The sequence below is a fragment of the Coregonus lavaretus genome, assembly GCF_964263955.1.
Source record: "Coregonus lavaretus genome assembly, chromosome: 26".
Taxonomy (NCBI): Eukaryota; Metazoa; Chordata; class Actinopteri; order Salmoniformes; family Salmonidae; genus Coregonus; species Coregonus lavaretus.
This window is the reverse complement of record NC_140013.1, coordinates 30,809,219-30,834,889: the sequence shown is the minus strand read 5'-3', so window position 1 is coordinate 30,834,889 and position 25,671 is coordinate 30,809,219. Positions and strand designations below refer to the sequence as shown.

Below are 25,671 nucleotides of genomic sequence, written 5' to 3'. Positions count from 1 at the left end.
CAAACACACCGCCCGGGCAACGAAGGAGTGGCTTCGTAAGAAGCATTTCAAGGTCCTGGAGTGGCCTAGCCAGTCTCCAGATCTCAACCCCATAGAACATCTTTGGAGGGAGTTGAAAGTCTGTGTTGCCCAGCGACAGCCCCAAAACATCACTGCTCTAGAGGAGATCTGCATGGAGGAATGGGCCAAAATACCAGCAACAGTGTGTGAAAACCTTGTGAAGACTTACAGAAAACGTTTGACCTGTTTCATTGCCAACAAAGGGTATATAACAAAGTATTGAGAAACGTTTGTAATTGACCAAATACTTATATTCCACCATAATTTGCAAATAAATTCATAAAAAATCCTACAATGTGATTTTCTGGATTTTTTTTTCTCATTTTGTCTGTCATAGTTGACGTGTACCTATGATGAAAATTACAGGCCTCTCTCATCTTTTTAAGTGGGATAACTTGCACAATTGGTGGCTGACTAAATACTTTTTTTCCCCACTGTGTGTGTGTGTGTGTGTGTATATATATATATATACACACACACACACACACAAACACTGAACAAAAATATAAATGCAACATGTAAAGAAGCTGATTAAACAGCATGGTCATTACACAGGTGCACCTTGTGCTGGGGACAATAAAAGGCCACTATAAAATGTGCAGTTTTGTCACACAACACAATGCCACAGATGTCTCAAGTTTTGAGGGAGCGTGTAATTGGCATGCTGACTGCAGGAATGTCCACCAGAGCTGTTGCCAGAGAACTGAATGTTAATTTCTCTACCATAAGCCGCCTCCAACGTCGCTTTAGAGAATTTGGCAGTACGTCCAACTGGCCTCAACCGCAGAGAGGGTGTGTCTTTACTGGAGGTAGGGGGTCGGAGAGAGGGTGGGTGGTGGAGGGCTTACCTCCCTTGGGACAGGCTGTAATAACAGGCTCTCTCACCGTCTTCCGCTCCCACATGTTAATTAGGATAATACCACACTGCCATCTCATCTTGCCTGCTAAATTGAGGGAAACACACAGTTGTTGCCTTAGTGATAGAAGCTTTTATTATAGATGTAAGACCAACAGCAGATCTTGACTGTTGTCTTTCTCAGGGAACACACACTGGCAAAAAAAAAACCGATGGCACCATTTATGGGATGAACATTCCTCCAGCAGTTTATACCCCCAAGAGCAATTATTCAAGCAAGATGGGCTGCATGATATTCTTAGATAAAGAGAAATGTTGAGAACCGCACCAGTGCAATGAACACTGCTCATGCTCGAAATACAGAACAAAAATCTATACAGTCTGAGTAAAGGTTCCAGATATTAGTCCATCATGTAACATTTCATGTCATCTTAACATTTGTATTACGAGCCATTTATAAAAACACATAGGATAACGGTGAGACTGATACTCTCTTCTTCAGAATCAATTACTGTGAAACTCAAACTGTGACTCAAACTCCAGTCAAGGAGTGGGCTTTGGGCACCCCTATCAGTGTGTGCGTGTGTGTGTATGTGTACATGGAACACATAATAGGAATAACTGTTGAGGACACAGGTGCATTCCATGGAATGTTCTAGTCCATTTTCCTATGTCTGTCCTAGCCAGACTGCTGCAATAATGCTGAGTTATCCACTTAAAATAACAGATTTCAGCATTTAGACACCAATATCTATAATGAATTATGTTTTATGTTTTTAAGTTTTGACACCCGCCAATAACTCTAGACATTACATTTACATTTTAGTCATTTAGCAGACGCTCTTATCCAGGGCGACTTAGTTTGTTTTTTCATACCCCCCGTGGGAATCGAACCCACAACCCTGGCGTTGCAAACGCCATGCTCTACCAACTGAGCTACGTCCCTGCCGGTCATTTCCTCCCCTACCCTGGACGACGCTGGGCCAATTGTGCGCCGCCCCATGGGTCTCCCGGTCGCGGCCGGCTACGACAGAGCCTGGATTCGAACCAGGATCTCTAGTGGCACAGCTAGCACTGCGATGCAGTGCCTTAGACCACTCGGGACATCTAGTCTGTCTACATCAGGAGTGTAGAGAGATAGCCATCGAAAACCTGAGTGGTGAGAATGTCAAAGTAAAATGCATTGCTTCACATAACAAATATGATGACTCACTGTCCATCAACCCTGATAGCATTCTTGACAGAGCATAGATAGCATACCTTCAAAAGCTCTCACACAGACAGTTTTATAGACATAGTTATGTGGTTGAAGAACTCTGCAGTTTTTTTAATACATTTTGAAATTCTCCATACATCAGTGGCGGCCGCTGATTGGCTGAATACCCGGGGCGCGAGGTGGTTGGAGTTGTCAACAAAGCAGCATGATAGAAATACGTTTTCGAACTACTGGTAGTTTCTTTGAGAAGATGCATAAAGCGATGTGTGCATTTGAACAACAGCAAAAATACACCAATTTCACTTTTGCATGTCAAAAACCAAATGCTCACTGCTGCATATGCTGCCACTGTTTTGAACAGATTAGATTATACTATTTAGAACGAGCCACCAGTGAACGAGTGCACCAGGTATAACGCAACAAGCATGCAAATGCAATAAGTGAAAACACATTATCTAACTGGGGATAGCTAGCTAACCATGTCACAAAGCATGATGCGCTGGCCAGTTAACTTTAATTTAGAAATAACTTCATATTTCCGAGTTAGTCAGATATTAGTTTTGAAAGACTTGAAATTGGCATGGGAGCTAGCAAGCTATCAACTAGGCAGCTGCTTATCAAAGGTAGATTAGACAACAAAAAAAGTATCTATATATAGAGAAATATATATATATATATATATATATATATATATATATATATATATATATATATATATATATATATATATATATATATATATATATATATATATATTTCTCTATGTTTCTCTATGTTTCTCAAAGTTACTGTAGCTGCCTAATTATTTTGATCATGCTTTGTGATACACCCGGTCTTACGCTGTTTTAGTCCACACAACAGGTCGCACTGTCACCTACAGTACAACCTGATGAACACCATGGGGGGAAACAATAAGCCACCGTCATGCTTTTTTGTCCTACCAGATTCCCGATGAGAAGGTTCTACCTAGTGTTCTAACTAGTTGGATGTAGATGTCCTGTTTATCAGGTCCCAGGCTCCCATGACTGTTATGATTATTTATTTACAAGTTAATTACAATTTTATTTTTACTTTAGCACCATCTGTACCTGATAGAGCAGATCTAGTTGTTTCACGTGCGGAAGTAAGCCGTATGGCGCAAGAGACATATTGGGAGGGACACTAGAGCAGACATAGAAGTTCTGACTAAACGCCCATTTGAGCACCCCAGGACTGTCCATTTACTTTGTGCTGTTATAATTTATGCTAGCAGTTCTCCCTCATAGCAAATAGCTGGCAACACAATCCAAGCAATGTTCGCACAGCCTATGCACCCGTTGAGGCGGCGCTGCTGCTGCTGGCAGTCACTAAGGGGCAGTAACAGAACAGCTTGTTTGAACAATATATTTTTTAAACAGGAAAATGTACACATTTACCACACTAATATGGGCATTTAAAACAGAATTCATGAATGAGATATATATATATATATATTAATTTATTTATATTTAAATAAATAAAAAAGTACTTTTTTTTTAGCAATCACAAGTGGGGTGCCACCCCTAACGCCCTAATGGGCGGGCCGCTGCTGCCATACATACAGCAATTCATAGATGCATGTGAATTAGGGTGTGTGCATTAGGATAAGAGCCACCTTCTGACAACGTTTTATTGCTGCTTCATACATCCATAGATCTAGAAGGGAAACCTGCATGTTCAACAATAGTGTAAATTGCTGCCATTGATGCCAGATTCATTTGTCTGTAAAATGGACAGATGAAAATGCCTGTATAGGCTGGTTGTCTGAGGTGGTGTGTAGTATATAAATAGATAATTAATACATCCATAGCTAAATATTGTCAGCTTTCCTCCCTATACAGTCAGGGTTTTCCACCCATAGGCTATGTCTCGCCATACACGGGCGTGTCCTTTGTAGCCTATTGGGTCAAGGTATTAATTAATATTTCATGATAAGCATGCCGTGCATGTCAGCTTCTGAATTACATAAATAGAAAGGCAACAATTTCTCCTGAGTGAATGGACGAATAGGTAGGTTATTTTATGTTACAAAAAGTAAATAACCACCGTGTTTTGTTCATTTTCAACACAAAAACTACTTTACAGAGAAGTGTTTCATTCCATGGCATGGCACCCACTTACTTCAACTGCTCAGATATTCGAATAGGCTAGTATTTCAAACGCTACCCGCCGCTTGGATATGACAAGACTTACCTTTATCAATTATATCTGGCTTTTTCTCCCAAGTGAAGTTGTATTCAAATTTTACGAAGTCCTCCGACCAAATGTCCTCACACCACGCAACAAATGGGCTGCGGTCTGTGTCAAACGTGTTGAGGTGGGTGGCCACCAAAGGTTGTCAAATACTACAGAGGACAAAAGGAAATGTGTCCTGTCACAACAAAGGTAAAAACATTCGACCCAGAGTTATTCTGTTAAATTCCACTTCGTGGGTTTATGCTACATTGAAGTGTGTATCAGTTTAACGTTTTCTCAGTAAATATTCCAGGGTCAGTCCTCCGAGTTGAACGCATGCCTTGTCTATGAACACCGGGCGAGTAAATCAATCGAATGACTACCAGTGGGCGGAGTTTTAGCTTTTATCAACTGCGCTCTTGTAGACCCGGTATTTAAAGCGAAAGAGCCATCATCCGGCACGCGACTTCTCTCACTGTAGTACGCTTCAAAATGCTAAAAAACAATGGATGAAGTTATGCTCATGTAAAACTAATCAAATATAGCTCCATAACCCACAACATACACACAGTAAAAGGCTATATATAGTGGCTCTGATGGAGCATTGTCAAAATCATCACTGACTCAATAGCCATCTAATAAAGAAAAAGGGTTAAACACATCGATGGCCCCGATTCCGACCCGTGTTAAGCGCGTGTAAATGGAGAGTTATTCCCTTTTTATGTGCTTTTCTTTCTATGTGTATTCTGACCTTGAACTTCAACATGAAAATAGCATTATATTAACCCACTATTCGTTTGAGGTGGAGCTCGAATAAATTAAGGTGTGGTGGAGGTGTCTACACTACAGAGACCTGTATTCCGACCTTGACTTAATTCCCTCATATAATTCCACCAACTTTACACCGAAGAAATCATAACCCTTTTGCACAGTGAAATAGAATATAAATAGCTGTGCCGTAATTCCGAATTTCAATTGTGTAGCCTCACAATTTGTGTGGATGAAATTTGGAGACCCAAGCTATAGGCTTCTGTAGGGCTGAACCTGCCGAGTTGATGTATGCGCTTTAGAATGTTTTGATTATATGCCCGGGCTTTTCTCTGTTTAATTTTACAATTTGTATCATGTTAAATATTGGCCACTATCGAGAGCCACAGTCACTAATACCAACATCCATTTATTTTTGCATCTTTCCATTCCATTCTGTTTATTTTTCTTTCCTCTGTCACATCCTTGTAAATTATTCCTGAGGGTCGCTAGCATTAGTGGATCATATTAGGCTAACGTTGTGCAATAATTTGGGACATGTAGCCTATTTGAATCATTATGGAACTCATACCACACGTAGCAGGTTAAACCTGGAGCCTGGCGCATGAAGACTGGACTGTTGCCACACAGTTCCATGATTAGTGAGAATTAGGGTAGATTTATAGGACTATTGTTCAACCCCTACTGTACACTTCTTTCCACCTTCCAATATCTTATGGATTGAGCTTGAATATGACTATCTTATGGATTGAGCTTGAATATGACAACTTTCAGGATGAATCAAACCACTGTATTTTTTATTCCTAACCATAAAATGTGCCTAAATAAGATCAAGATCAGAGTATTTCTAAATCTACCAGTTGGTGCTGAAACAGAGAGGAATATGCATAGATGGCTTTCTTTCATTGATCTCTATAGTCTGACCTCATTCTCTCGATGTATTCTATTGAGTATGTCGACAAAATTCATATTAATGGTACACCACATGTAAAGGGATGTCTTAAGATAAATGTATGGAAAACCCCATTGAATGAAAACTCCACGAGAAAATCTGTTGGCCAGTAAGTGGGAGAGTTTTCAGTGGTTAAATGAAATGTATTCAGGGTATTCAAGGTAGCCACAGCTGCAGAGCTCCCTTACACGACTGAAAAACATACAGTTGAAGACGTAAGTTTACATACACCTTAGCCAAATACATTTAAACTCAGTTTTTCACAATTCCTGATATTTAATCATAGTAACAATTCCCTGCCTTAGGTCAGTTGGGATCACCACTTTATTTTAAGAATGTGAAATGTCAGAATAATAGTAGAGAGAATTATTTATTTAAGCTTTTATTGCTTTCTTCACATTCCCAGTGGGTCGGAAGTTTACATACGCTCAATTAGTATTTGGTAGCATTGCCTTTAAATTGTTTAACTTGGGTCAAACATTTAGGGTAGCCTTCCACAAGCTTCCCACAATAAGTTGGGTGAATTTTGGCCCATTCCTCCTGTCAGAGCTGGTGTAACTGAGTCAGGTTTGTAGGCTTCCTTGCTCGCACACGCTTTTTCAGTTCTGCCCACAAATTTCCTACAGGATTGAGGTCAGGGCTTTGTTGTCCTTGACTTTGTTGTCCTTAAGCCATTTTGCCACAACTTTGGATGTATGCTTGGGGTCATTGTCCATTTGGAAGACCCATTTGCGATCAAGCTTTAACTTCCTGACTGATGTCTTGAGATTTTGCTTCAATATATCCACATAATTTTCCTTCCTCATGATGCCATCTATTTTGTGAAGTGCACCAGTCCCTCCTGCAGCAAAGCACCCCCACAGCATGATGCTGCCACCCCCGTGCTTCACGGTTCGGATGGTGTTCTTCGGCTTGCAAGCGTCCCCCTTTTTCCTCCAAACATAACGATGGTCATTATGGCCAAACAGTTCTATTTTTGTTTCATCAGACCAGAGGACATTTCTCCAAAAAGTACGATCTTTGTCCCCATGTGCAGTTGCAAACCGTAGTCTGGCTTTTTTATGGCAGTTTTGGAGCAGTGGTTTCTTCCTTGCTGAGCGGTCTTTCAGGTTATGTCGATATAGGACTCATTTTACTGTGGATATAGATACTTTTGTAACTGTTTCCTCCAACATCTTCACAAGATCCTTTGCTGTTGTTCTGGGATTGATTTGCACTTTTTGCACCAAAGTACGTTCATCTCTAGGAGACAGAACGCGTCTCCTTCCTGAGCGGTATGACGGCTGCATGGTCCCATGGTGTTTATACTTGCGTAATATTGTTTATACAGATGAACGTGGTACCTTCAGGCATTTGGAAATTGCTCCCAAGGATGAACCAGACTTGTGGAGGTCTACAATTTTCTTCTGAGGTCTTGGCTGATTTCTCTTGATTTTCCCATAATGTCAAGCAAAGAGGCACTGAGTTTGGAGGTAGGCCTTGAAATACATCCACAGGTACACCTCCAATTGACTCAAATTATGTCAATTAGCCTATCAGAAGCTTCTAAAGCCAGGATATCATTTTCTGGAATTTTCCAAGCTGTTTAAAGGCACAGTCAACTATATCAGAAGCTTCTAAAGCCAGGATATCATTTTCTGGAATTTTCCAAGCTGTTTAAAGGTACAGTCAACTTAGTGTATGTAAACCTCTGACCCACTGGAATTGTGATACAGTGAATTATAAGTGAAATAATCTGTCTGTAAACAATTGTTGGAAAAATTACTTGTGTCATGCACAAAGTAGATGTCCTAACCGACTTACCAAAACTATAGTTTGTTAACAAGAAATTTGTGGTTGAAAAACGAGTTTTAATGACCTAAGTGTATGTAAACTTCCGATTTCAACTATACGTCTGAATACCAAATACTGAGAAGTGTGCAGGAATGGTGTATGTAGGAAAGGCATACTTTCCTAAATCGGGATCGAGCCTATCATGCAGGATTGGGTAGGCAAAATATCAGAATTCCACCACATATACAGTACCAGTCAAAAGTTTGGACATAACTACTCATTCAAGGGTTTTTCTTTATTTTTACTATTTTCTACATTGTAGTATAATAGTGAAGATATCAAAACTATATAAAAAACACAAATGGAATCATGTAGTAATCCAAAAAGTGTTTAACAAATCAAAATATATTTTAGATTTTAGATTCTTCAAAGTTGCCACCCTTTGCATTGACGACAGCTTTGCACACAATTGGCATTCTCTCAAGCAGCTTCACCTGGAATGCTTTTCCAACAGTCTTGAAGGAGTTCCCACATATGCTGAGCACTTGTTGGCTGCTTTTCCTTCACTCTGCAGTCCAACTCATGCCAAACCATCTCAATTGGGTTGAGGTCGGGTGATTGTGGAGGCCAGGTCATCTGATGCAGCACTCCATCACTCTCCTTCTTGGTCAAAGAGCCCTTACACAGCCTGAAGGTGTGTTGGGTCATTGTCCTGTTGAAAAACAAATGATAGTCCCACTAAGTGCAAACCAGATGGGATGGTGTATTGCTGCAGAATGCTGCGGTAGCCATGCTGGTTAAGTGTGCCTTGAATTCTAAATAAATCACTGACAGTGTCACCAGCAAAGCACCCCCACACCATCACACCTCCTCCTCCATGCTTCACGGTGGGAACCACACATGCGGAGATCATCCGTTCACCTACTCTGCGTCTCACAAAGACACGGCGGTTGGAACCAAAAATCTCAAATTTGGACTCATCAGACCAAAGGACAGATTTCCACCAGTCTAATGTCCATTGATCATGTTTCTTGGACCAAGCAAGTCTCTTCTTCTTATTGGTGTCCTTTAGTAATGGTTTCTTTGCAGCAATTCGACCATGAAGGCCTGATTCACACAGTCTCCTCTGAACAGTTGATGTTGAGATGTTTCTGTTACTTGAACTCTGTGAAGCATTTATTTGGGCTGCAATTTCTGAGGCTGGTAACTCTAATGAACTTATGCTCTGCTGCAGAGGTAACTCTGGGTCTTCCTTTCCTGTGACGGTCCTCATGAGAGCCAGTTTCATCATAGCGCTTGATGGTTTTTGCGACTACACTTGAAGAAACTTTCAAAGTTCTTGACATTTTCCAGATTGACTGACCTTCATGTCTTAAAGTAATGATGGACTGTTGTTTCTCTTTGCTTATTTGAGATGTTCTTGCCATAATGTGGACTCAGTATTTTACCAAATAGGGCTATCTTCTGTATACCCCCCCTACCTTGTCACAACACAGCTGATTGGCTCAAATGCATTAAGAAGGAAAGAAATTCCACAAATTAACTTTTAAGAAGGCACACCTGTTAATTGAAATGCATTCCAGGTGACTACCTCATGAAGCTGGTTGAGAGAATGCCAAGAGAGTGAAAAAGCTGTCATGAAGGCAAAGGGTGGCTACTTTGAAGAATCTCAAATATCAAATATATTTTGATTTGTTTAACACTGTTTTGGTTACTACATGATTCCATATGTGTTATTTCATAGTTTTGATGTCTTCACTATTATTCTACAATGTAGAAAATAGTACAAAGAAAAACCCTGGAATGAGTAGGTGTGTCCAAACCTTTGACTGGTACTCTATACTTGATTATTCTCAAAGAGTTGAAATTAATATAGGATCTTAAAATGAAATGGTCTTCATCTTTAGCCAACACTCTACTGACAAAGACGCTTATAATGCCTTATCATTTTACTTCATAAATCACTGCAGAAAGAACAGCATGTTGTTGAGTGTCAGACAGTTGGTGGACTGTCAGCACCACCCAGTAGAGAAACAGGAAGCCCACTGCTGTCACTACAGCCATGAGTATTTATTCATATTGTGGTAATATAAAGTGCTAATAAGCTGTCAGCTCTCTTCATTCATTATGTAAAACATTAAATAAATAAAAAATATATGATGTAACTCTCAGGACAATATTATGTTGTTTTGTTTGCATAATGAGGGTAAAAAAAGCTTGTGTCATTGATTCTCACTCACCCAAACGGAACTGACTGTAGTTAACAGAACCGGGCTATGATAAACAGCAGCTTCTGTTCTGGTTGGGGCTCAGCTGTTCATTTCAAACCACGCCATCTCTGCCCAAATTGATTCATGCAATTGCACACATCCATATTTCCCACACAAAGAATAGCAACATTAGAATGCCCTAAAAAGTGCAGAAAAAAATGAACTCTACATTTCATAGGATATGTTTTTTATATGTTCATAGTGTTTTATTTTCCATCATAGTTAAGGCCTGAAGTTTTTCCTGACCATGTGACCTGATCAGGAAAAACTTTAGGCACTAGTATAGGTATAACTTTCTTTCTATCAAGTAGTTGAATCTGTGGTTGGCATGACAATGCATCCCTATCTCAAGCGGAAGGGGAATTGTGTCTAGAAAAGGAATATCTATTTATATGTATCACTAAGCAAACAGCAAATGCTTCCATTGCTATCATTCTGACGTCAATTCAATTTGACAGAGGGAGAACCTTGAATGCGATCTGCACAGTGATTGTTGTCAAGACATTTAGAAGTGGGATTAATGGATGGTGCCCAAAATGATTGAACATCATGTTAGTACTGTAGTAGTGTAGATCCTTTATGCATCCATCTGGTTCATTTATACTTTGTAATTCTCTATTAACAAGAGAATGAACAACCCTCGGATGGAAGTCATGGAAAATGAATAATTGAAATCCAATTAATCTCCTCACATGAAATGATGCATGACAGCGAGTGGATCACTCATCTACATTTCAAACACACACACACACACACACACACACACACACACACACACACACACACACACACACACACACACACACACACACACACACACACACACACAGGGCTCCACTTACTGGCTGGGAGCTTGCAGCAGCACAGGGGATGGGAGGCAGCATGGTGTTCGGACTACTTCCTGTGACATTTGATGTGTGAGGGAGCTTCAGCAGAGTAGCAGACCCCCTACTCTCCCTAGGCAGGCATTAGTCAGAGGCTCCAGCTGGTTTGATGATTCTGTACATCCCTCCTCCAAAAGGCCAAGCAGCAGGGAGGGTGGCTGGGTGAGGGAGGCACTGGGGAGGTCACAGACTGGGGTCTTTGTACAGGTGAAGGTGTGTGGAGCGAGGGTCAAATTATAACGTAACAGCTTGTGATCGCTCAGGTGATGGAGAACTGGGCTCTTTTTCAATCGTCTTTCCTTGATTCCTCGCGTACTCTCTCCTGGCCTCTTTCTCAAAACGCATTAGAGGAGAAGATCCAACGTCACTTTTTTTATTTTTTTTGAGCAAATGAGCAAAATAAATAACATATATATGGGGATGAGGTAGTTGGGTGGGCTAATTACAGATGGGCTGTGTACAGGTGCAGTGATCGGTAAGCTGCTCTGACAACTGATGCTTAAAGTTAGTGAGGGAGATAAGAGTCTCCAGTTTCAGAGATTTTTGCAGTTCGTTCCAGTCATTGGCAGCAGAGAACTGGAAGGAATGGCGGCCAAAGGAGGTTTTGGCTTTGGGGATGACCAGTGAGATATACCTGCTGGAGCGCATACTATGGGTGGGTATTGCTATGGTGACCAATGAGCTAAGATAAGGCAGGGATTTGCCTAGCAGTGATTTATAGATGACCTGGAGCCAGTGGGTTTGGCGACGAATATGTAGTGAGGGCCAGCCAATGAGAGTGTACAGGTCACAATGGTGGGTAGTATATGGGGCTTTGGTGACAAAACGGATGGCACTGTGATAGACTACATCCAATTTGCTGAGTAGAGTGTTGGAGGCTATTTTGTAAATGACATCGCTGAAGTCAAGGATTGGTAGGATAGTCAGTTTTATGAGGGCATGTTTGGCAGCATGAGTGAAGGAGGCTTTGTTGCGAAATAAGAAGCCGATTCTAGATTTAACTTTGGATTGGAGATGCTTAATGTGAGTCTGGAAGGAGAGTTTATGGTCTAACCAGACACCTAGGAATTTGTAGTTGTCCACATATTCTAAGTCAGACCCGCCGAGAGTAGTGATTCTAGTCGGGCGGGCGGGTGCAAGCAGCGTTCGATTGAAGAGCATGCATTTAGTTTTACCAGTTTAAGAGCAATTGGAGGCTACGGAAGGAGTGTTGTATGGCATTGAAGCTCGTTTGGAGGTTTGTTAACACAGTGTCCAATGAAGGGCCAGATGTATACAAAATGGTGTCGTCTGCGTAGAGGTGGATCTGAGAGTCACCAGCAGCAAGAGCGACATCATTGGTATACACAGAGAATAGAGTTGGCCCAAGAATTGAACCCTGTGGCACCCCCATAGAGACTGCCAGAGGTCCAGACAACAGGCCCTCCGATTTGACACATTGAACTCTATCTGAGAAGTAGTTGGTGAACCAGGCGAGGCAGTCATTTGAGAAACCAAGGCTATTTAGTCTGCCAAGAAGAATGCGGTGATTGACAGAGTCGAAAGCCTTGGCCAGGTCGATGAAGATGGTTGCACAGTACTGTCTTTTATCGATCGCGGTTATAATATCGTTTAGGACCTTGAGTGTGGCTGAGGTGCACCCATGACCAGATCGGAAACCAGATTGCATAGCGGAGAAGGTACGGTGGGATTCGAAATGGTTGGTGATCTGTTTGTTAATTTGGCTTTCAAATTCTTTCGAAAGGCAGGGCAGGATGGATATAGGTCTGTAACAGTTTGGATCTAGAGTGTCACCCCCTTTGAAGAGGGGGATGACCGCGGCAGCTTTCCAATTTCTGGGGATCTCAGACGATACGAAAGAGAGGTTGAACAGGCTAGTAATAGGGGTTGTGACAATTTTAGAAAGAAAGGGTCCAGATTGTCTAGCCCAGCTGATTTGTAGAGGTGCAGATTTTGCAGGTCTTTCAGAACATCAGCTATCTGAATTTGGGTGAAGGAGAAGCGGTGGGGGGGCCAGCCGTAGCAAAATGCTTGTTGAAATTCTCGATTATCGTAGATTTATCGGTGGTGACAGTGTTTCCTGGCCTCAGTGCAGTGGGCAGCTGGGAGGAGGTGCTCTTATTCTCCATGGACTTTACAGTGTCCCAAAACTTTTTGGAGTTAGTGCTACAGGATGCAAATTTCTGTTTGAAAAAGCTAGCCTTTGCTTTCCTAACTGATTGTGTATATAGGTTCCTAACTTCCCTGAGAAGTTGCATATCGCGGGGGCTGTTCGATGCTAATGCAGTACGCCACAGGATGTTTTTGTGCAAGGGCAGTCAAGTCTGGGGTGAATCAGGTGCTATATCTATTCTTAGTTCTTAGAATTTTTTAAAAGAACAACCAGGCATCCTCTACTGACGGAATGAGGTCAATATCCATCCAGGATACCCGGGCCAGGTCAATTAGAAAGGCCTGCTTGCTGAAGTGTTTTAGGGAGTGTTTGACAGTGATGAGGGGTGGTCGTTTGACCGCGGACCCATTACGGACGCAGGAAATGAGGCAGGGATCGCTGAGATCCTGGTTGAAGACAGCAGAGGTGTATTTAGAGGGTAAATTAGTCAGGATGATATCTATGAGTGTGCCCATGTTTATGGATTTAGGGTTGTACCTGGTAGGTTCCTTGATAATTTGTGTGAGATTGAGGGCATCTAGTTTAGATTGTAGGACGGCCGGGGTGTTAAGCATATCCCAGTTTAGGTCACCAAGCAGTACGAACTCTGAGGATAGATGGGGGGCAATCAATTCACATATGGTGTCCAGGGCACAGCTGGGGGCTGAGGGGGGTCTGTAGCAAGCGGCAACAATGAGAGACTTATTTCTGGAAAGGTGGATTTTTAGAAGTAGAAGCTCAAACTGTTTGGGCATAGACCTGGATAGTATGATAGAGCTCTGCAGGCTATCTCTACAGTAGATTGCAACTCCGCCCCCTTTGGCAGTTTTATCTAGACGGAAAATGTTGTAGTTGGGGATGGACATTTCTGAATTTTTGGTGGCCTTCCTAAACCAGGATTCAGACACTGCTAGAACATCAGGGTTGGCGGAGTGTGCTAACGCAGTGAATAACTCAAACTTAGGGAAGAGGCTTCTGATGTTAACATGCAAGAAACCAAGGCTTTTACGGTTACAGAAGTCAACAAATGATAGCGCCTGGGGAGTAGGAGTGATACTGGGGGCTACAGGGCCTGGGTTAACCTCTACATCACCAGAGGAACATAGGAGGGAAATAATAAGGCTTTAAGAACTGGTCTTCTAGTGTGTTGGGTACAGAGAATAAAAGGGGCAGATTTTGACTCTGACATTCTCCGCCAATTGGATAAAAATTGCAGAGACTTATTACAAAGTGTTGAGTCTCAATCTCAGTGAAAGAAATGTAATATCAGACAAGGCATTTATTTATTTTCTATCGCCATCTAGTGGCTATGTATAAAATGGCATGGGAATGAATATTTACGTTCATTTTGACACCCTCTTTAATTCGTATGCTTATCTAAATAGGAAAAGAAACAGATTAACGAGTATAAATAATGAAATATGAAGTCTATATTTAGAAGACAGATAATGAGAATAGGAGTTCAATCAGAGCTAACCTCAGGGTTATATTAAAGCCGCAACAAGATTATTACAATTATTTTAAACTGCCAAAATGTGACCTCAATTAAAAATGAGTAAAACTTGAGTCTCCCTCAAGTATAGCACTTGCACTGTGAAGAGGAAACTTTGTTGCGGTTCATAGAGAATGTGAACCTCTTTAGACCACCAGAGGGGCATGCTAATATTAGGAGCCCTTCCCTAGATTACCATTTTATAGTCTTTGGTCCCACCCCCAGGCAGTTATTAGCCTATTCTGCCAGCTCAGCACAGTCACAGACCTGAAGAATAGCAAAAGTTAATCAAACCATAATTAAGACATATATAGTTTAATATGTGGAGTTCAAGAGTTTGGAACAAGAGCTGGATGTTGGAACAAAATAAATTAGTTTGATTCTAGCTCAGCTGGTAGAGCATGGCGCTTGTAACGCCAAGGTAGTGGGTTCGATCCCCGGGACCACCCATACACAAAAAAAATGTATGCACGCATGACTGTAAGTTGCTTTGGATAAAAGCGGCTGCTAAATGGCATATTATTGTTATATTATATTATTAGTTACTTCAACTTGACAGAAAAATGCAATAGTTGTTTTTCCAATGTATTGTTGTTGGTCAATGGTTACACACACTATCAACCACAGTATTACAATATATTGATATGGCATCAAAATGCCTCCTAAAAGATAACCAGTTTATAGATGTGTTATTCATGGTAGACTATTCACAATTTGTGAATTGCATGATTGTGATACATTAGCTAATTCTTTAATTATGCTGCTCTCTACATATCTACAAGGCGTAGGCCTAAAGGTAATGCTTCAGAAATGTACAGTACATCATTCAGCATCATGGAAACATCACTGGGGTCTGACATCATAGGTTAGTCTTGGCAGCACCACCCAAGCTTCCTTTAACTCAATAGATCCCTTGTCTCTCTCATCTCGCTGAGTGAAGGTACAGAATCCTGCATAGCGATACTGTTTTACATGTCCAATCATGTAGAAACAGAAAAACTCAAGCACCGAAAACACTGATAGTGTATCTAACGTCTAGCATGAGAGCAAAATTACAGTTCAGCTGGGTTATGCATGGGAAAAAATATGACACTGACGAACATTGAGATGAAACAGGAAATGTAATGTTTAGGAAACCTCATCAGTAGCAGCTGGAGACTTCTGTTTCTTGTCCTTAACCTTTTAACCCTGTGGGTTTAGTAAGAATTAATATCAACCCCTAAGGCTTTTTATTTCCTATATAAGTGCTGTGTACAGAGGTACAGAAGAGCGACAGAAATGTGTAAAATATGCCCCTATCTCCACCAGGCGTACTAGTCCCTCCATCCTTTCACATGAGTTTCAAGTTTCACGCTGTATTAGTTGTATGTACAGTGAGGGAAAAAAGTATTTGATCCCCTGCTGATTTTGTACGTTTGCCCACTGACAAAGACATGATCAGTCTATAATTTTTATGGTAGGTTTATTTGAACAGTGAGAGACAGAATAACAACAACAAAATCCAGAAAAACGCATGTCAAAAATGTTATAGATTGATTTGCATTTTAATGAGAGAAATAAGTATTTGACCCCTCTGCAAAACATGACTTAGGACTTGGTGGCAAAACCCTTGTTGGCAATCACAGAGGTCAGAAGTTTCTTGTAGTTGGCCACCAGGTTTGCACACATCTCAGGAGGGATTTTGTCCCACTCCTCTTTGCAGATCTTCTCCAAGTCATTAAGGTTTCGAGCCTGACGCTTGGCAACTCGAACCTTTAGCTCCCTCCACAGATTTTCTATGGGATTAAGGTCCGGAGACTGGCTAGGCCACTCCAGGACCTTAATGTGCTTCTTCTTGAGCCACTCCTTTGTTGCCTTGGCCGTGTGTTTTGGGTCATTGTCATGCTGGAATACCCATCCATGACCCATTTTCAATGCCCTGGCTGAGGGAAGGAGGTTCTCACCCAAGATTTGACGGTACATGGCCCCGTCCATCGTCCCTTTGATGCTGTGAAGTTGTCCTGTCCCCTTAGCAGAAAAACACCCCCAAAGCATTATGTTTCCACCTCCATGTTTGACGGTGGGGATGGTGTTCTTGGGGTCATAGGCAGCATTCCTCCTCCTCCAAAAACGGCGAGTTGAGTTGATGCCAAAGAGCTCGATTTTGGTCTCATCTGACCACAACACTTTCACCCAGTTCTCCTCTGAATCATTCAGATGTTCATTGGCAAACTTCAGACGGGCATGTATATGTGCTTTCTTGAGCAGGGGGACCTTGTGGGCGCTGCAGGATTTCAGTCCTTCACGGCTTGGTGTGTTACAAATTGTTTTCTTGGTGACTATGGTCCCAGCTGCCTTGAGATCATTGACAAGATCCTCCCGTGTAGTTCTGGGATGATTCCTCACCGTTCTCATGATCTTTGCAACTCCACGAGGTGAGATCTTGCATGGAGCCCCAGGCAGAGGGAGATTGACAGGTCTTTTGTGTTTCTTCCATTTGCGAATAATTGCTCCAACTGTTGTCACCTTCTCACCAAGCTGCTTGGCGATGGTCTTGTAGCCCATTCCAGCCTTGTGTAGGTCTACAATCTTGTCCCTGACATCCTTGGAGAGCTCTTTGGTCTTGGCCATGGTGGAGAGATTGGAATCTGATTGATTGATTGCTTCTGTGGACAGGTGTCTTTTATACAGGTAACAAACTGAGATTAGGAGCACTTCCTTTAAGAGTGTGCTCCTAATCTCAGCTCGTTACCTGTATAAAAGACACCTGGGAGCCAGAAATCTTTCTGATTGAGAGGGGGTCAAATACTTATTTCCCTCATTAAAATGGAAATCAATTTATAACATTTTTGACATGCGTTTTTCTGGATATTTTTGTTGTTATTCTGTCTCTCACTGTTCAAATAAACCTACCATTAAAATTATAGACTGATCATTTCTTTGTCAGTGGGCAAACGTACAAAATCAGCAGGGGATCAAATACTTTTTCCCCTCACTGTACAGGATATACATGGTATACACTGGCCAACTAAATGCTTACTTGCAGGTTCCTTCTCAACAGTGCAACAGCAATAAGAAATAAGAAAAGATAAGAATACTAACATAAAGAAAATGGCTCAGTATAATGTTCCTAATGCTGCCTAGTTCAAACAAGCCTGGTCCAATCCCCAATGTCCATGTTCTTCCGCTGAATTAAAATGGAATATGCATGTATGAGGCCCTAGTAAGTTTTGTAGAGTCCTCACTCAAAAACAAATGTATTGCTACTCAACAGGATAAGGGCATTTTGCATGTAGATTATTTCCATTGGGGATTGGACCAGCCTTGTTTGAACTAGGCCTGCCCTGCCTCATGCAGGTCATGAGGAATTTCAGAGTATTTGACTCCTACAGAATGAAAAAATGGAGCCTGGGGGAAGGGGTGGGGACATGGGACAGCGGCATGGGTGTGGGTGTGGGAGCGGGGTTGCGTTTGTAGAAGCCTCTGGGAACCTTCCCCCCCAATCACCAAAAGGCAAGTCTCACATCAGCTGGCATGAGGGCAATTTAAAACAGGGCTGCAAAAAGATGAGGGGGGGAATACGTTTCTGGAGAAAAACTAGCTACATGCACAGTGAAATGATGTGATTTGAACAGATGGCATCAGAATTACATTTCACTATACCTATTTCAGAGACGTTCCACATGGTACCGGTAGAATTTCACATTGTATTACAATAAAAGGTTTCTTTTAGTTTAAATGGTGTAAAAAGCCGCTGCAGTTGCTTGTATTGGGACTGGTGAGGTCATGTTCAGGTCAGAGTTTGATTTCTAGCTGGTTTACAGCACTATTCCCATAGCTCCTGCTCCACAACCCCCATCCTAAACAAGCCTGCAATCAGCTGGCGAAGACGTGGCAGTATGGGGGAGGGGTGAGTGATGGGGAGGCTGAAACTGTAATGACTTTTACAAACTTCTAGTAACTACGGTTTCCACTACTGTTATAAATGTCATGTGGATTCCCTTCCATAATCATTGCTTGTGAACAGGATTATTGAAAATACAATACATGCATATACATGCATATGAGCATTGTGCCCAGTGTGCCCATTCACAACTACAACAGGAAGCCAAAGGGATATCCTCACTGACATGCACATATTCTCTGTTGAAAAAGACACACTATTGCACTTTACTTTCATTGCACTTTTCTGCATAAAAACAAAATTACCATATCCATATCCATATCTATTGTGCTGGTGCAAGTTAGAAAATGTGTGAAAGTTAACATGATGAAAGCTGTGTGTGTGATTGAGTCAGGATGCAGCATTAGGACCATGCAGAGGACTGCATCAAATGGATCCAGGGGGAGGTCTGAAGTTTCGGCTTCCTGAGGAGAGCCAGAGGTTCATATTTGCATACCCCATTCCCAACTTCCAGAAGTTTCTTTTCCATGGGATATATAGGCCAGAGAAAAAACAGTACGAACATCAGTCGACAGACGAGCTAACCCAGAGAGTGGGGTCCGAGAGAGATCGTGCCAAGCTGTGCCAGGTAAGGATTGGGAGAGACTGGGAGAGTGCTCTCTTTTGACCATATTTTTTGTGGAAAGCTTTTTATTATTTTAATGTTTTAAATTATAAGTAGAGTGCATGCATTTAGGTTCTGAAATAACTTCGTAGAATGTGGAACCTATTCTGATTCAGGCACTCTTGCACAATCTTATATATATATATATATATATATATATATATATATATATAATGTATTTCCTATTATCTCAACTGTTTAGTGAGATAACTGGAGTAGCTGATAGGATGCCGCATTGATTGTCATGCAATGTATTATATACGGCAGTTATAACTGTACTTTGAGATAATATCGTTGCTTGATGATGCATGTTGATTATTGGTTTACAATTATTCAATAAATTAAGAGAGAACTACAAATCAGTGCATTAATTTGATTGTGGATATTGTTTGGCTTTCGGTAATTGCATAATAAAAAGCATGAGTTGGCGCACACCCAGAGAAAATTATTTTGTGTAAAGGTGCTGACCAATGGCGAATAAACTGTAAACTATAAAAAATAAAGAGTCGCACCCTCTATATATATCCCAGTAATTTATTGGGTAAAACACCAACGTTTCGGCATTACTGTGCCTTCTTGAGGGTAATTGCACACACAAACAAGCAGAACTGTTACTGACTAACATTGCGTAGATGATTTTGGGAGTGGTGGGACGTTCTAACAAAAAAAAAATCTGACTTGGTTCTCCTGTGGAACTGATGCTGTTCCACTGTGGCATTTCTGATTGGATGGACGTTTTTCTGGGACACGCACTGGCCAATGAGAGAAGTTTTACGTGTGTATGCATGATATCTAGCTATGGATCATTATTCAAGAAAATACAAAATGTTTTCAACAATGGACCCTATATCAAGGGAAGATGGAAAGAATATCAAAATTTAGAAATTAAATGAAAAATAACTCCATATGGGTCTGACTAATGCTTTATCACCTGCTCTATGGAGATTACCCCATGCACCTCTTTTCTTTCAGAATGAAAAGCGAAAACCTTGACATCAGTATGAAAACATTTCAAGGTATCCCAAGAGGATGATGCAAAGACATACAAAGTGAAAAATTCAGAATTTGTGAAAAACAGCTATACAGCCTACGTACTACTATGTTTTTGAAGGCAGGAAAGCAATTTAGACTTAGTGGAAAATCAAAGGATTGATCAGAAGCCACTCCTTGTTGTTAGATGTATTCTGAGGCTACACATTTCTTCCTTTTGTTTGAACAAGTCGGGCAAAGCTTGTTTTTGCCTGTGGGCTCCTGTTAACCGGCAAAAAGTACCTCCATAGGTTCTATGTGGACACTATCTATTGACAAAATTGTGCTGTAATGATACCTCTGAGAACTTCTGAATATCACTTTTTATTTTAGAAATTGTGAATGTATACTTTTTTGTTCTACAATTAACAAGAGCACAGAGCGGTATCAAATTACACCCTCAGTCAGAGCCCAGCACTCTAGGCTGCTGCTATAGCTCAAGTGCTCTACAGCTGCTGACGTGGCTAGAAACATGGCTGCCTAACATTGGGACCTATTCATTTGTACAGCCAATGCTATTGTCATTCAATTGCTGAATATGTGTGACCTCAGTCTAAAACCACACTGTAATAACACATTACAATGAGTATACAAAACATTTAAAACACCTGCTCTTTCCATGACATAGATTGAACATGAATCCAGGTGAAAGCTATGATCCCTTATTGATGTCACTTGTTAAATCCACTTCAATCAGTGTAGATGAAGAGGAGGAGACATTTTAAAGAAGGATTTTTAAGCCTTGAGATAATTGAGACATGGATTGTGTATGTGTGCCATTCAGAGGGTGAATGGGCAAGACAAAATATTTAAGTGCCTTTGAACTGGGTATGGTGGTAGGTGCCAGGCGCACCGGTTTGTGTCAAGAACTGCAACGCTGCTGGGTTTTTCACGCTCAACAATTTCCTGTATGTATCAAGAATGGTCCACCACCCAAAGGACATCCAGCCAACTTGACATGACTGTGGGAAGCATTGGAGTCAACATGGACCAGCATCCCTGTGGAATGCTTTCGACACCTTGTAGAGTCCATGCCCCAACAAATTGAGGCTGTTCTGAGGGCAAAAGGGGGGTGCAACTCAATATTAGGAGGATGTTCCTAATGTTTGGTATACTCAGTGTGTATATAGTCTACACAAAAATAGGCCCTTTGAAACAATGGCCTCAAATACCAACACAGGATTTCCAACATGATTGTATTTCTGTCTGCTTTCAGGTTTCTATAGCTGCTCGAGAACCAGAAGACAGAAAGGATGTGGGTGACCAACGTCGTATATCTGTGCCTGTTGGCAGTTGCGGCCTCCGGAGAAGACAAGAAGAAGCTGAGCAGCCATGCCACCACCATGGCTGACAAGAGCGCCAACCTGGCCTTCAGTCTCTACCACACGGTGGCCAAGGAGAAGGGCCTTGACAACATCCTGATATCCCCTGTGGTGGTGGCCTCCTCCCTGGGCATGGTGGCCCTCGGGGGCAAGGCATCCACTGCCTCCCAGGTCAAGTCTATCCTCAGCGCTGACGCCCTGAAGGATGAGCACCTGCATACAGGCCTGTCAGAGCTCCTGACTGAGGTCAGCGACCCCAAGACCCGTAACATCACATGGAAGATCAGCAACCGCCTCTACGGCCCCAGCTCGGTCACCTTCGCCGAAGACTTTGTGAAGAGCAGCAAGAAGCACTACAACTACGACCACTCCAAGATCAACCTCAGGGACAAGAGGAGCGCAGTGAACTCGCTCAACGAATGGGCTGCCAAGTCGACAGACGGCAAGCTGCCTGAGATCACCAAGGATGTGCAGAATGCTGACGGAGCCATGATCGCCAACGCTATGTTCTTCAAGCGTAAGTAGAGTTATTCAAAAATACCCAGTAGCCTAGTAGTTAGTATCTTCAACTACTGCTATTACTGTTGATGTTGGGGAGTATTAAACAGTGAGATTGTGAGATGTGAATATCTTTAGAAAACAACATTATCCTCTGTCTCCAGCTCACTGGGATGAGAAGTTCCATGAGAAGATGGTAGACAACCGTGGCTTCCTGGTGACCCGTTCATTCACAGTCTCTGTTCCCATGATGCATCGCACTGGTAGGTTTCACTAACCTTTTGAATAGAGACATACCATACAATAAGCCTTAATATAAGACATTATCTACAACATTATCAAGATAACTTGACTCATCTATTCTCATCCCATGACTGTGTTCCACAGGTCTCTATAAGTTCCATGATGACACAGAGAACAGGTTGTTTGTGCTGGACATGCCCCTGGGCCAGAAGCAGTCCAGCCTGGTGTTCATCATGCCCTATCACCTGGAGCCCCTTGACAGGCTGGAGAAGCTGCTGACCCGCAAGCAGCTGGAAACCTGGATGGGCAAGATGGAGGAGAGGGCCGTGGCCGTCTCTCTGCCCAAAGTCAGCGTGGAGGTTAGCCACAACCTCCAGGTAAACACATCATTGCGATTATATTGTTTGCAATAGATTTAAGGGTTGTTAATGACTTATCTCATAAACTACGACTCAACTCGCAAGCTTGACTATGAAAGAACATATTTGACTTACATATTAACCATTTATCCATGTTTCACTCTCTATTGTACACTTCTCTCCAGAAAACTCTTGGTGAACTTGGTCTGACCGACGCTGTGGACAAAACCAAGGCCGATTTGTCCAACATCTCTGGCAAGAAGGACCTTTACCTCTCCAACGTGTTCCACGCCTCTTCCATGGAGTGGGACATCGAGGGGAACCCCTTCGACACCAGCATCTTCGGAAGCGAGAAGCTGAGGAACCCCAAGTTGTTCTACGCTGACCATCCCTTCATCTTCCTGGTGAAGGACAACAAGACCAACTCCATCCTCTTCATCGGCAGAATGGTGCGACCCAAAGGAGACAAGATGCGTGACGAGTTATAAAAGTTAATGGATAGTTTGAGAGTTAAGGTTACTGATTGAATCATGCCAGGAAATAGTATGTGTACAGAATGTGTATTATGGTATGACTGTTACCTCAAGAACACATTCCAATAGGTCATCTGTGGACTGAATATCTGGGCCTTAATTAAGCACTCCCAGGGAACAGGAGTGTATACGTTCGAATGAATGCTGTTTGGCCTTTGCAATGCGCCATAATTAATAACGTTGTTAAAGTCTGCATTTGAACACATTTCAGGAAAAAGCCAAACACCACAAGTGCCTTTTTAGAGTACCTGAACATTGAATAGCAGACGACCCGACAGCATGCTTATATTAAGTATGATCGCTCTTATTTTTGCCTTCCATAAAATCTGACATTTTCCACCATTCTTTTCACCAGTATAGGTTTGGCTTCTCTCTCTTATTTTGAGTTTGTGATATGTGTGGTTAGTTGCATTATCTTTAATGTTTAAAGAAAAAAAGATTGTTGCAGAAGTGTACTACAAGCTAATTTCATGTGTTACTGTCTTCCACTTTCCACCATGCAAAGTACATTTCTCATGCTTTCACAGTTGTTTTAGCCTCCCAGCTGCACTGAAACTGTTCCTCGGCACTCTTTGATTTAATTGAATTATCAATGCCATTTGCCAATCAAACTGTGTGACTTTTTATTTTGTAGGCATTTACCACAAAACCTTGGAATGTTACCATAATGCAATGTTGTGTCCTTTTGACTATTTTTCAATAAAAAGAAACATAAAATGAACTGATTTTCATTCAAAGTTGATCCAAGTGTAAGAATCTGCTCAGTTTCCTCAAAGCATACTGATACATCATGATCAAGAAATGGTTAGATTTAGCATAATAAAGGGCTCATCGTAAGGGGCCATAATCAGGATACAAGCCTCTGAAATGAACTAAATTGTGCAGAAAGTGTCTAACTGTCTGGGTTCAGTTCAGTGAGGAGAATGATAAACGTTCTAGTCGGCCTGAGGGCGAACATTCCAGAACATTCCTCTGTCTAGAGAATAGATGTGGAGATTCTTTCCCCGGTGACCCTACATAGGCTAAGTTGCAAACCTGCGAAAGGCACACAATTCCAAAGGATTCCCCAACCTTGCAGACCTTACCCACTTTTAACACATTAGTTAGTACTGTCAGAGCTTAAGTTTTGTATAGAGATCACTAAATTAGGAAATCCCCATTAAGGAGCTAATAAACCTAGCTGGGTGAGGTTGAAGTGCAGGGTTAACATGGTGAAACAGGGAGAAAGAGATCGACTCAACAAGGAAGTGAAATGTATGACAAGTCTCTTGTCAATTGACTAACCTTAGACACGAAACTGATTCAGAAACGGTTCATCAACCATCATAGATAATTATGAAAAACATACATTTAGTAGAATCTGGGGTGTTAGAAACAAAGTAGTCTTCTGTGATGGAAATTATAATGTTGTTGCTTTTCTATTCTATACATTTCTATGTTCTATTCATGTGCTGTTCTAATAACCACTTTCTGTGTTCATGCAAGTGACTGATCACATGAATCCTCACTTATCAGTATCTGCAATTTGGCAGTACGCCCAGACCTTGTTTTGAGAACAAAAGATATCTCAGTTTCAAGGTTTCAGCTTAGAGAGAAGAAGCCTCATGAGGTATTGGTATGGTCACATGTTATGAACCAGTATTGGTCGGTCACATGAATGAAACAAAACGGTAATGATGAATTGATTATGCTAAATCATGCAAATATAACTTGTCTGTGGATAGCCGTATATAAGACAACTGCTGGGACGGCCCGGCAGAGCTCCTGATTGACATGTGTACTATGGTGCATTGAGTTGGTTGGAACCTCTCCAGGGCGCTGACAATAAACAATCATTAATTTAAGATTGACTTTGAGTGTCCCTGTGTAAGAATTTCCACTACAATTCCATCATCACATGCCCATAAACAAATAATGTAGAGAGTAATGGACAAAGAGAATAGAGGTGATAGAAAGAGCAAGAGGTGTGATCTCAGCGCCATCTTCTGTTGGATAGAGGAACCACGTGGATAATACTCCCTTTCTTTTTGTCTAGATGAGCCATAAAAATAACTGTAACCCAAAGTGTCACATACATATAAATAAAACAACAGTGATTTATTTAATTAAATATATCCTATTTACATTAGTCTTTGGGTCTCATAAATATCCAAGACAAATAACAACATAATGGATGCATCTTTACATTACTGATTACGGATTACATTACTGATTACTTTATTTTTAATGTAACTGTAATCAGTAACAGATTACATTTTTCAACACTGTGCATCTTGAACATTTAAATTGCATACTGTACATTATTTTAATTAATTGTTCTCATAGTCTATGAAGTAGATGAAATAATATACATAAGACAATTAAAGCTCACCGATATATATATAATCAAACATCCATCTGCATATATCATTGCTCATGTTATTTGGTCATGATCTATTCATGTTTTGCGCTGCATAGGTAACACTAAAGTATGAGCCCATGGTGCCTGTAATGGACGCTCACTCATTTTCATTCATACAAGTCA

At 41.4% G+C, this 25,671-nt stretch overlaps 2 protein-coding genes across 3 annotated transcripts in view; one reads left to right on the top strand and one right to left on the bottom strand.

Moving 5' to 3' along the window:
* LOC311101648 (glycerophosphodiester phosphodiesterase domain-containing protein 5-like) overlaps positions 1–4,706 on the bottom strand; it is a 99,745-nt gene extending 95,039 nt beyond the window's left edge. Inside the window, exon 1 of the mRNA XM_084142787.1 lies at positions 4,344–4,706. The gene's annotated coding sequence lies outside the window, so the exon portion shown is untranslated. The remainder of the gene's footprint in view (positions 1–4,343) is intronic.
* A 14,332-nt stretch (positions 4,707–19,038) lies between these two features.
* LOC311101263 (serpin H1-like) lies at positions 19,039–23,868 on the top strand. 2 transcript variants are annotated; one of them, XM_084142390.1, is made up of 6 exons: positions 19,039–19,127; positions 20,136–20,179; positions 21,409–22,031; positions 22,177–22,275; positions 22,400–22,632; positions 22,800–23,868. In XM_084142390.1, the coding sequence occupies exons 3-6, from the start codon at positions 21,446–21,448 to the stop codon at positions 23,100–23,102; spliced, it is 1,221 nt and encodes a 406-aa protein (XP_083998516.1). In that variant the 5' UTR covers positions 19,039–19,127; positions 20,136–20,179; positions 21,409–21,445; the 3' UTR covers positions 23,103–23,868. The 2 variants fall into 2 exon arrangements, with proteins under 2 accessions (XP_083998516.1, XP_083998517.1); XM_084142391.1 differs by lacking the exon at positions 20,136–20,179 and having other exon boundaries at positions 19,046–19,127.
* Positions 23,869–25,671: the final 1,803 nt, after the last annotated feature.